General features: G+C 42.1%; 1 protein-coding gene across 1 annotated transcript; it reads right to left on the bottom strand.

The window, feature by feature from the left end:
- Positions 1-8,391: 8,391 nt before the first annotated feature.
- LOC135498131 (thrombin inhibitor hemalin-like) lies at positions 8,392-11,520 on the bottom strand. Its single transcript, XM_064788305.1, has 5 exons — positions 11,446-11,520; positions 10,804-10,907; positions 10,033-10,197; positions 9,650-9,823; positions 8,392-9,279 (listed from the first exon to the last, which is right to left on the bottom strand). Exons 2-5 carry the CDS (start codon positions 10,868-10,870, stop codon positions 9,110-9,112), a joined length of 576 nt encoding a protein of 191 aa, XP_064644375.1. The 5' UTR covers positions 10,871-10,907; positions 11,446-11,520; the 3' UTR covers positions 8,392-9,109.
- Positions 11,521-11,797: the final 277 nt, after the last annotated feature.

Below are 11,797 nucleotides of genomic sequence, written 5' to 3'. Positions count from 1 at the left end.
CTCCCAAACAATTCTCGTGAGTCAAATTCATGCCGACTCACCGGCGATGTACATCAATCCTAAAGTCTACTTGGTTAAACTTTTGTGCGACATTAATTTCGATTAAAATCTTACTTTTTATTGTAAGGGGTTCGACTTCTTTTTTTCTTCTACTACTAGTCTTGCATGACGACGGATGACGTGTAAAATTATTTGAATACAAAATAAGGTAACAGTTACTTACCACTGAACAAGACTCCTTTGCGATATCTCCTTTTTCATTTTGTTTTCCAGTCTTTGTCCCTCGTCTAACGCGTACCCTCATTTTCTCGCGGAGATATCGTGTGTACTCTGGTAGAGCGACACCCGAGCATCGAAGCCTAGCAGACTGGGATGTAACACGGCCAACCCGAACAGAAACGTTAGATTCCCCGCGGCGAGACAGGAAGGAAATGGTCCTGAGATTCGACTGTCCAACTTCGAGTATGTGTACCTCCGAACCAGCCTGCATCCGTTTGTTTACACCGACCGAAGAAAGACGGACATGTTGAATCTCTGCAACATTCGTACCCCACGCATTGCGGGTGGCATGCTTCTTCACTGGAACCGCCAGCACATCTTTTGACGGCGCACATTTTTGGAGGTTTCGTTTTCGGCAGGTATCCATCGAATCATTCTGACGAGATTCATCTTCCACGGTGTCCGCTTTCCGTTCGCCAGCTTCTATAATCTTCAGCAGTGTCTTCGTCGTTAAGACCGACTTCCTATCAGGTTTTGCAACAGTCATGTCCGTGTTTCCGACCTTTGAGGGGCCATCTGATTGTCTGTCTTCACTCACATTCACAGAAAACATCGGACAGATCATTTTGCATGATGGAGTTTTGGTAATTCCTGTGACAGTCAGCATCTCTTTTTCTGACGAAGACATGGTTAATAGCCTACATGTACATGGTATGGATCTGTATAATGAACATTTTGATCTGGACCTCTTCTGCCTTAGAGACAATAACTAAAACAGTGACAGAATACAACCTACTTCGAAAATTCTTGACTTATGTAAACATTTCCAAGTGCCTTCTTGTCATAAATTTGATGTGAGAGTAGGCTAAGTTCTTGTTTTTAGGACAGTACTTCGATTCGATAAGCGATACGGGTCTCTTTTAGTGTGCTGCATGACCTACCTAACCTAGTGACAGGCAATAGTTTTATTACAAACTCGGTACAATCGTTTTGAGGAGCGGTAACCATGTAATGGTTCCAGGTCCATGGTCCAGATCAGTGCGATCCTCATGCAAATGACGAAGACGTCATGACGTCACGCGGCGCAACGGCGTCACGCGCGCAATAAAACTGTGGCGTCGTGTCACGTGGGCAGCTTAAACACAAAAAAGTTATGAAATTAACGTTACACGAATATGTAATCTAATTAAAGTGTGAAAAAAATCCCATTCAGTCGAGTGACGCAGTCTCGTTTATAATTCCAATCATATCCAATCAAATATATTAATATCACCTACCGTTCAGCGAACGATCGCCTCTGAAAAGCATCAACCGCTCACAGCATTGCCTAGCATTGCCTAATCCTTTATTGGAATACGCGTGGATAAATATGGGAATGATTTTTGTCAAACATTCATATGAGATTGTCGTTCCTTTCGCCAAAGTTCCATCATCTTCGGCAAGATGTCTCTGGAGCAAAATGCTTTGGTAGTGTAGCAGGCAGTATTATCATAGAAGCCACCTTCCGCGGTGGGAAAAAAAACCATGCATATATAGTCGGGTAATGTTTGCAGGCGCGCTCTTGTAATGCGTAATAAACGTATGCTGTCAGGTGAATCACCACTCTATATGCAGCCATCCACAGGGGAGATTTGAGGTTTTGTCGGTGCATTTGATTGCTATTTCGGTCCATCAAGCTTACGAATTTAAAATCCGGATATCTTTTACTGACAAAACCGCAATCCCTGTGAGATGAACTGTTCATTCTCTGCCAAGGTCGGTGCTGTCGAGTAGCGAATGCTTTTATTGTGCGCCTTCCGTTAGCACCCCTGGCGAACAAATCCTAAATTACAATATTGGTGGAGTCTCTTGGAATGTGTCTTCATCATTCCATTCAGATCCATAGGACCAAAGTATCTGCAACAGTGACTCCTTCTATAATTCCCATTAATATAATGATAATTTAAAATCACCAGATTCGTTGGAGCGAAAAAGTAATACCGTTCTCTATTCATCTACTCCTTTCATTCAATGGGGAGGTATTTTTAGCTCACCGGGGCATCTGGGGAGCATCAATTTCTCGATGAGCGAGTCTTTGAGGTCCACGCGATTTTTCTCCGTGGGGCAGTCGACCGGAAGATTAAGATACACGCTGCTTATAATTGAAAATATAACGAAGTTATCTTTTTATGGAATAAATCAATAAAATGGTTTTTTTCTTCTCTTTGTTATTGTCGGAAGGTTAAGTTGCCACTTGCTCATTGTGACAGACCAGCGTATTGTGAGTCGAAAACGAGTAGACCCAACTCACAAATAGCATTTGTAAGCGTTGTGGAAGTCCAATTGAAGAAAATTCAATAAAAATTTATCGTTGCCTGCCTCACATCAACAGCGAATTCCAATAATCGAATCCGATTGAAATGGATTCGCCAGGGAACGCAACCAATCAACTGACTATTTAACTTTCGCTTTATTTTAGAGTTGACACCAATGACCTTTTGATACCAGATTTAATAATTGCTTATATGATTTTACGTGTTTATGGTCCAGTGATTGAAGGATTGAGCTCGCCAATAACCTTTAACGCTCCTTGGTGACTGTATTGATGACAGGGTGTCCCAAAAAAGGTCACCTGATGTATGCGTCTTTACAGCTTGTCAATAGGACAGTTAGAAGGCAGTTCATAAGTACAGGGTGTAAAAAAACGACATTACGAGACAACCAATACCTTCAATTTGGTATCAATTCCTTCGAGCAATGCCTTGCGTCCGAATGATCAGACAGGCTTACATGTATGCTATGACGGGGTCAGTGGTTCAGTGAGATTGCAGAAAATTAATTCAACTTGTATAAAACTCACAAACATGTTAGCCAGTGCTAGGGTGATTATGAGTATTTATCATAATCGACTGTTTTTCCAGACCAAACTTAACTAAAACCCGGCAAGAATTTGATAACAAAAACTACGAATAAGATACTGCAGAAGCGCAATCTTCATTAACCGGTTTAACTTGGCAGCTATCTACGAAGTTGATGGGTGTAAATATAAAGCTAGCCTGGGTAGGCTCACATCGGGCAGGTGTATGGCTAAGAATATTCTTCAAACGCCTATATCAAGGCTGCCGGCAGAGTGACGAATGAAGCCAGTGGATAATTTCGTAAAATGATGTATATATGAAGTTTCAATCTCTGGATAAAAACATTGTACCTGTAAGGAGTTCCGCCAAAAATTGGTAAGTACAAGAACCGTACAACGTTTGTTAAATTAGTCAGGTTGATATTTTTGGCATCTTCGTAAACGAAACCTCAATATATTTTGTAGGCCTACATGTACATTAATGTAAAAAGTGCATGTTTTGAGGATGACGTATTACAGCTATTTCGTTGGATGCGACTGCGCCATAAATAGTAAACAAGGAAAGTGGATGATTTTCGGCAAGTATGTACGTCAACGCATCAGTTCCGAAATCTAACCCTCTCTTAATTGATCTAGACGATATCAACCACCGTTTTTCTCGGTGGGGTCCCCCGTTGAAAATGAGTGGTTATTGTAAGAATTGAAAGCACTGAAACTTTGAAAGAAACAAAACGCTACATTGGCCTTGATTTACTTCCTGACACGAAGCCCGCCTGCGACTTTCTTCCTTCCTGTTTGGATGAAGAGAAATAAACAAAAGCCAACTCGAGAATGCTAGGTAAAATTTGCCACCATAGTTCTTTTTCGGTTGTTTTTCTTCTACGATGGTAAAAACAAATGGCCTTAAAGAAGGTGATTAAATGCCGATTTATATTCCCTACCGTCTTGTGAACCATGGTCTGGAACCTATAAAGAGGCTGTTGGAACGAACACGTTCATGGTGAGAAATTAGACTAAACTGAATGAATAGGGTTTTTTTCATCACAGTACGATTTAAAGTTGGAATCCTTTGCTCTTATTCATTGAGTAATACCGCTGGTATATAGACTCCAGATGGCCAACTCCTGCAGGGTTTACCTTCTTTCAAGCCAACAAATCAGGTGTATTTCTAAAGAATTGTAAAATTCGCCGCTTTCTACTGGATTTCATTTGAAGTTAATCCATCTATAGGGCGTCACAAACATCCGAATTAGGGATAAGGCCATGAGTTGTACCAGAACAGAATTGGTGTTTTAGTGAGTCTATCATAACTTGAACATAACCTTCATGCACCACATACTTGTGCTCATAACGACATCACTCGGACTTAAAGTTGTGGTTTTCCGTTCAGGCCTAGTTTCAGACCAGAATAACACCGTGATATAATACACTTCGGAAAGGAATTCATGTAAGATTTCGTCAGTTCCTACAATTCACATTTCAAACTCGTAGTCTCAACCGTGCATCAGATTTTGGTACGGGCTCAGAAAACTGCTCTAGATTGGACTGATCCTTTCGGTTTTCGGCGACTCTGTTGTGGTGGCCCGTAATCACTTTGAATCTGATGCACCAGTATGAGTATGAACATATTTCTGCACCCAAAACACTGCTCAAACTTACGGTCCAGAAGTCCCATTTATTCTTGAAACCCTCGATTTGCTGTGGATAGATGCACGAACGTGAGTATAAAACTCTTCGCCACCCCGGGTCTCGTTGACGCAGGTGGGATATCTCACTGCGCCAAGTTTGCTTTCAAATAACTTTTTCTGCCTTGTGGCATGGAATCTAACCAGCCATGTGGTGAATGGGGAAATACGAGTTTATATCAAAAACAGGGAATGTTTGTTAACTAAGAATCGTTAAAAAACTTTGCAACTGCTGTGAACGGAACGTACATTAGCAGCAACACCAATTCATTCAGAGCTGTCGGCTGTTAGCCAGTGTTGGACCGGGCAGGCAGTACCACAACACTACAGACAACATCCAAGTTGACGACTTCAGACATGATCTGACCTATACTACCTTTGTCAGTGTCGTCAGGCACGGAGCTGAGAGGAATTGGGAGGGGGTGGGGTGGAATATAAAACCAAATTTGATGGAATAAACCTCTGTGTTTCAGTGAATAACTGCATGTACAAAAGGGCGTTTATATTCTATGGTGCATTCATGTCAGGAAAAAAGTAGCTCACGCTTTTTTGGAGCCCGCATTGGGGCCTAAACTAGTTACATCTACTGTGTATTCTTTGAGTATCTTCATCCGATCAATCGCATTCCTTTGCACACATAAATTGTTAAAGTGTAAAGTTGTACATCTTCAGTTACGAACACGATGCAATCACCACAGACATCGTTCATAGATAACGCACCTGAGTGTGGAAATCTTGTGATAATAGGAGTGTTTATGGTTATGTGGTGAGTGATTTGTACTACCAGACTTTGAAGGAAGAAGTATTGAAGCAGCTCTTCAGAGAATTAGGCAGGTTTTATTAGTTCCCAACCGCAACTCCTACTATTTTTACCGATGGCTGCATTCGAAGTTTGCTCAGGGACACTGATATGCTTCAGAGTCATAATACGTGAGCCACAACACACTTTACTTCACCTGAACGCTTTTACAGATTGTTCGATAGACTGATGACTCAAGAGCCCATTTTACTTTCGTCGCTTCAATAGAGTGCACGTTTCGACGAGTTTATTGACAGTTTGTCTTATCATACAATCTACCTTTTGCCTCTTCCTATCGTTCTATGTCGCCATTCGGTCCGCTAGGCTCTTCAAGTATTGATCTGCTTAGTCTCAGAAACAGATCTCAAGTTTTTCCGTATTGAAATGAGAAGGGCAATATTACACGTTTTTAGGCTGCGTAGTACGATAGAGAATCGATACCCTACTTCAAAGTCTGCTTTCGGAAACCCCTTAATCAACTGTGAAAATGCCTTGAATCTGTATATTATCATTTTCAGTGCGGGGCAAAGCGCGGGGTTTGTTGACGTGGTGAACCTCAAGACCTAAATCGGGCCGGCCGCGTAAAACGAAGGAGCGCCTGCCAAAATACATTTTGGAGTTGCGGCTGTTATCCTATCTCGATAATTGGCCACAGAAAAAGAAGTTGAACTACAGGCAAGTGAGCCCCAAGTGAAGACTGGAGGAAGTTTATTTTGAAAGATCACTTCGGCCAGGTAATTTACGATATAAAGATCAAAGCAGGTACTCTTGTTCCACTTTTATAAAGTCAGTGGCAAATTCACGTATGGATGATAAATTAGGCGTCAGACAGCAAAACGCAGCGTGAAACGCCATAGGCCTTGAGGCTGATTTCGACCCAGATCTTTGCCATTGACCTTCGACGCACGTTCACTAGCCCCATGCTGCCTTAGCTCCCGGAGAATTTACGCTTGCGGTTGATAGTAAGAGTTTGTTGCTATGTTTTGACTGGCGCTGCTTTATTTTGTTCGCGGGCGATTCCAGCTTTCTTTCACCTGCAACTCCTCTAACGTTACAAACCTTGTCAATATTTCTCAAGAATTTACGGTGAGGCGTATTAGTATCAGGCCAATTTGGGGTTTTGTTTTGAACTCTTTTTGCTTTTCTTGGTTGAGGTGTAACACCGTGTTCTATGCGTTCACCAATTGAATCTGATCATTCCAATGCTGCATGACGATTACGACAAAGCTGAGTTGAGATGAGAAAGTCAGGGATTATTAGGTTTATAAACAATATGTGGCGACTTGTAACGTAAAGTGGGAGGAAACCGGAGACTTCAGAGAAAGCCAGTTTGCTGTTGACCTCTCTAACATATGAGTATGCAGGAATTGGCAGGATGGAAGTTATCCCACATACGGCTATCGGGAATATTGTCGTTTAGAAATTAATGGCACCGTCTATTTAAGTAGCCCGTCTTCATCAGCCAATTTGAGTTTTCGTTCCGGCAGCCACGTCGATCCTCCATTTAGATACGTCCTACCTGATAGAACCCAGATTCGATAAGTCACGATTGGCTGAACGCTGATTGGCTGAGGTTAAATCAACTAGTTCTGTGGTTTATGGGCTTGCATCTCATAGTTAGAGGATCTCAGTGCAGGTCCTTACCAAACGCCAGTCTTCGCTTTATTCGGTGTCATGGTTTTCTAGCATAAAGGAGAGGACGAATTTGCCAAAATTGATACCATTCCACCCGCTTTTCGGTGTCCATGCTTTGTAAACGATGATTCGATAACCCACGTATTTTAAATTGGGGAAATGCTGTTTGCTGGCATACACTGTGAACTGGGTCAGCATGACTTGATCTGTTCAGTAATGGACAAGTCTGATGAGCCAATCTTGAAAATAGTCCCATTTCGGTTGCCGTGACCAGCTTCTCTAAGAAATCACCCCCTTTTGGCGTATTTAACCGACAGGGTAAGAGGAGACAACTTGGGCCTACAGCCTTGTGTTCAGCTTTCGTTCTGAAATAGGCTGAGGGAGTTAAGTTTTTTCCTCTTTATAATTCACCATAGTGTCGCTATCCTCCATCAAAATCCTGTCATAGATCACTATGACAAATATTCGTTTAGTTTCAAATTAGTTTTATGTCTCGGTTTAATGGCGATATTGATATATCATGTCATTATGGGACCTTTATCAGTGATAGCTGTGCGCTCAGAAGTCGGCGGATTTTTCCTTGAATAAGTTTGTTCTTCTCCAGTTTCACTAGTAAACAATTTTTTCTGAAAGTCTATCACGTTTTTTCTGATATATTTAGTTTCAACCCGAATATTTTGTTTCAACTAGAAAAATACCCTATTCGTTATTTTTAGTATGCGCAATTTCTGTGGCGTGGGACACTTTTCGCGCAACCCGAGCTTACCAGAGGTAGCTAGGAATTCGTGATAACTTCCTTTAATTGTCACTCCGTTGGTCCTTTAAACGATACCACACCGTCTGATGCCAGGGATATCCCTCGATCTGCTCGATTTGCTCTAAGAATGGGTGATATGAATAAAGACTAGCAAATGCTTTTATCTAAAACTCCATGTACATTTACACTAGGCCTTTCTGTACAAAATTGAAGTAAAAGCATTTACTAGTCTTTATTCATATCACCCATTGACTTTGAAGACACCATGCGGCTCACAGTAAAATTTGGGCTCACTTAAATCAGCGGATGCGCCAACGTGAATAATATCTGAGCGGGACAAAGGTTCGAATGAAGATCCTTTTAAAAATGTAAAGGATAGTCGTTAGTTGGGTGTTGTGTACAAGGTGGGTGACAGATTATATTTTTGTTGCAAGATCTGGTGTCTGATGATAAGAAGGCGTTACTAGATAGTTCATGCCCTTTAATAAAGAATTTCCTATAATCTCTTCACACAATGCCTGTCCTGACATTACAGTCAGGTGATTTAAGAATTAATTTCGTGACTCGTGAAATGTAATGGAGATGATACAGGGTAATTATTTGTGTTCGTGCCAATTGTTCTGATCAATCATGTCTTCAATCAATCAGAACGTCAAGATAGGTTATTGTGGCCAAGGATAATCTTAGGAAATTCTGATACAGACCCATATTCAAACTCCTGAGGCAGTCCATTCGTCACCCTATAGATAATTCCTTCGTTGGGAAGGCTTGGGTCCACTACTACAGAGGGTAGTAGTCCTATTGCACATAGGGTTGTTGTATAGACTTAGAGAAGCGTTGTTTTCATTTTAGTCGATAAGGGTACATGCACATAGATTGTCATTGAAACATGTGTGCACATGTAAAAATCAAATCAATTCAAAATTAGCTTATTTATGACTGGTTTCTCTCAAGATCAATTGATATCGGATTGTGCCAAGGTTTACAATTTGAAAGGAAGGGTCTGCTTAGTAACTGATCTTTGCCACTTATGTCGAATTGTGTCAGAATGTGCCGTCAACATGGTCAAGCCAGGGGAACAGAAAAATGAAATAGATCAAGAGACCATCAACAATAATTGACAGAAATAAGACCAACAGAATTATCCCTTGCTGCTGACATATTCTGGCACCTCTGTTTCAATCTCGGATGCAGGCAGCCTCGCAGTCATCCTTTGAGCTGAAGATGTTATGATTGTTTTTGCAGCCTCCCCAAATGAACTTTACACATCGGTCGGCTTTAGTGTCGAAACCGTAGAGTTCATGATGTCCCGACTTGCACGGACCAGGCTTGATAGGTTCATCGCAGACTGAAAAAAAGGACATGATCTATGCTATTGAAATATGATGATGTGCTTTTGCCTAGCGGACACGCCTAAAGTGACATTGCTAATATCGCGCTTATCAAGAACTGAGATCTATCAAATGGCCTGGCCTTTATTTCGATATCAGTATCAGTACAATGAGCTACAATAAGCGCTTCACTTTTGGCCTGTACATTCACGATTCAAGCTCTACTCTCTGGGAATATTACAGGTCCGAGCTGCAGCTATCCGGCGCTGAGAACTCACATTCATAGTTTGTGATTTCTGCGAGCTAGATATCCATTTAGTCTAGGTTGGAGAGAATAAACATGAGATATCTTATAAAGGTAATGAGCTCTTTTGCGTCCACTCTTACCTGGATTGTGGAAGTGACAAGCATCCCGACATTCCTTCATTGTTTTGAAGTTGTTTCCGTTTCCACCGCATCCGGAATAAAGGAATTCCTCGCAGGCGCCATTTTTGTTACCGAACCTCTTATGAGTGGCTTTGCCATGTTTACAGTGTCCGGGCTCAATTGCTGCGTCGCAAACTGTTAAAAACGAAATACATGTATGATCGATCGAGAGGCATATCGCTGTGTCTCAAATAACAGTGGAACCCCGGTTACACGACCACTCATCGGACCGAGGTTGAATGGTCGCGTTACCGGGGTGGTTGCGTCAGTGAAGTTGAAAATCCGGTGACAAAATGCATGATTAGGTTTTCTCGCCAAAAATGAAAAAACTGAGTCATAGTTACCTGGATGAAATATGCCACATGCTTCCTGACACTCAAGCAGTGTCCGGAAATTGTTGAGATTGCCACCGCAACCGCTGAACGTGAAGCGTTTGCAGAGGCCCCCAACTGCAGCGTATCTCTGTGAGAACGTCTTGCATGGTCCAGATGCAATGACTAAACCACAATCTAGGAAGAAAATACAAACAGTTTATAATCACCTAGCTCAGATTTGATCTTTTGGTTCCACTTTGTCTTCAATTAGGATTGAAAATGTGGTCGTCGATCGGTTAACGATTCGGTCCATCATGTGCACAGGTCTCCGCGTCGGCACCATTTACACCGCAATCGAGCGATCGTTCACTCCCTCCTCGCAACGTTGACCGATTCTAGTCGCAGACAGTTGCCAGTGCGACCACTATACCGCGAGCCGGATATTTCCGTTGCAGACGCTCATGATGGCAGGTCGCAGCGACTAACAGCTGTCGTTCGCGGATTGCTTTAACGATCACGAGTTTTGTCGCACTTGACAAAACGTTGTTAAACTGCGATTCACAGCGCTTGGTTCAACAACACCGTTACTTGGTTCCTGTTCTAACCGATATGTTGACAACTAAGTTTGGCTTTGGTTTCAAATTGATTTTCTTAGACCTGGCAAAAAACGATGTATGATAGGCCTTTTTAAAGAGGCCTATCAAGCGCTTTGAGCGGCCAGTTAATGGTTGGATACTGCGCTATATAAGACTCGTATTATTATTATTATTTGATATGCCGGGCGAGCGGGGATAAACTTACACGGCTTCCGTTCTCCAACAGCATAGCAGATGGATAGTGCTACGACAAATAAACTTCCAAACTTCATTGCCGGAAATGTGGCTGTTGTCTGGATCTGTCTAGAACTATTCAAAGCAGAAGAAACAAAATGAATAATTGGAGATAAAGACACAACTACGCTGAAATGTACATTATGAAAAAGTAAATCATTCCGCATGAACTCCGTACCTTCCTACGTGTGTCCTCATTGATAAGGGACGTAAAGGACAACTGGCGTCACTAAGGACAGTATTACCAAGATATCGGCTTCCCTGTCAGCTACCACTCTTCTGTTAGTAGCTCCTCTCATCGAAAAAATTGCACTGTGTCTGTTCGCCCCGGCGCTTTGGGATTTTTCCTATCGCGGGCTCCACAAATATTTCCTGGGTTGAAAGAGCAACGACAACACATCCATTTTAATCGCACCAGTAGGAGAACCAAGGAGTTCGTTACTCGGTCAGGCTTCTCACCCACAACCTCGTAATCATTAGGTCGGAGCGGTCTGTGCTTGGCATGGCGCTAACAACCACATTGTAAAATTGGGTGTGAAATAGATAATTTTGGGTTCTGTGCGAAAGCTGAAATTTCTTTGAAAAGCCGTTGACTAAGCAAAATCTAACCTACCTTAATTTACACGTTATTCTTATGCTCACACATGTGCGTCTGGCCAAGAGTCCTGGCGCAGTGTGCTCATGACAGCTGTCAGGTGTAAAATACACCCCCGGAACAAAAACAAAAGAATCAAATTCATTTTAGCAAAACCTCTGTCAAACGTCTCTGATAGTAGGTCTTGATGCAAAATACTGATTTCAAGTGGTTTCAGTTTACCCTGGCGGGCAGCTGCTGGCGAAGATTACACGCACTTTTATGCACGTAATGCGGCTTGTATAGTATTAGTCATTTCTATTTTTAAAAAAAGGAGAATTGGTGGAGAGTAAGGAGAACCACATGTGCCCGGTACTTCACAATCTGAATC

This window comes from Lineus longissimus, chromosome 13, assembly GCF_910592395.1.
Source record: "Lineus longissimus chromosome 13, tnLinLong1.2, whole genome shotgun sequence".
Classification (NCBI taxonomy): Eukaryota; Metazoa; Nemertea; class Pilidiophora; order Heteronemertea; family Lineidae; genus Lineus; species Lineus longissimus.
Note: the sequence above shows the minus strand (reverse complement) of the source record. Positions and strands in the feature narration are given on the sequence as shown.

Excerpts from the sequence above, each read along its gene's own strand:
- LOC135498131 (XM_064788305.1), bottom strand. The coding sequence starts at position 10,870 with ATGAAGTTTGGAAGTTTATTTGTCGTAGCACTATCCATCTGCTATGCT. Across the intron at positions 9,824-10,032 it reads ATGTGGCATATTTCATCCAG|TTTGCGACGCAGCAATTGAG; the intron begins GTAACTATGACT and ends CGTTTTTAACAG. Across the intron at positions 9,280-9,649 it reads TTGTCACTTCCACAATCCAG|TCTGCGATGAACCTATCAAG; the intron begins GTAAGAGTGGAC and ends CCTTTTTTTCAG.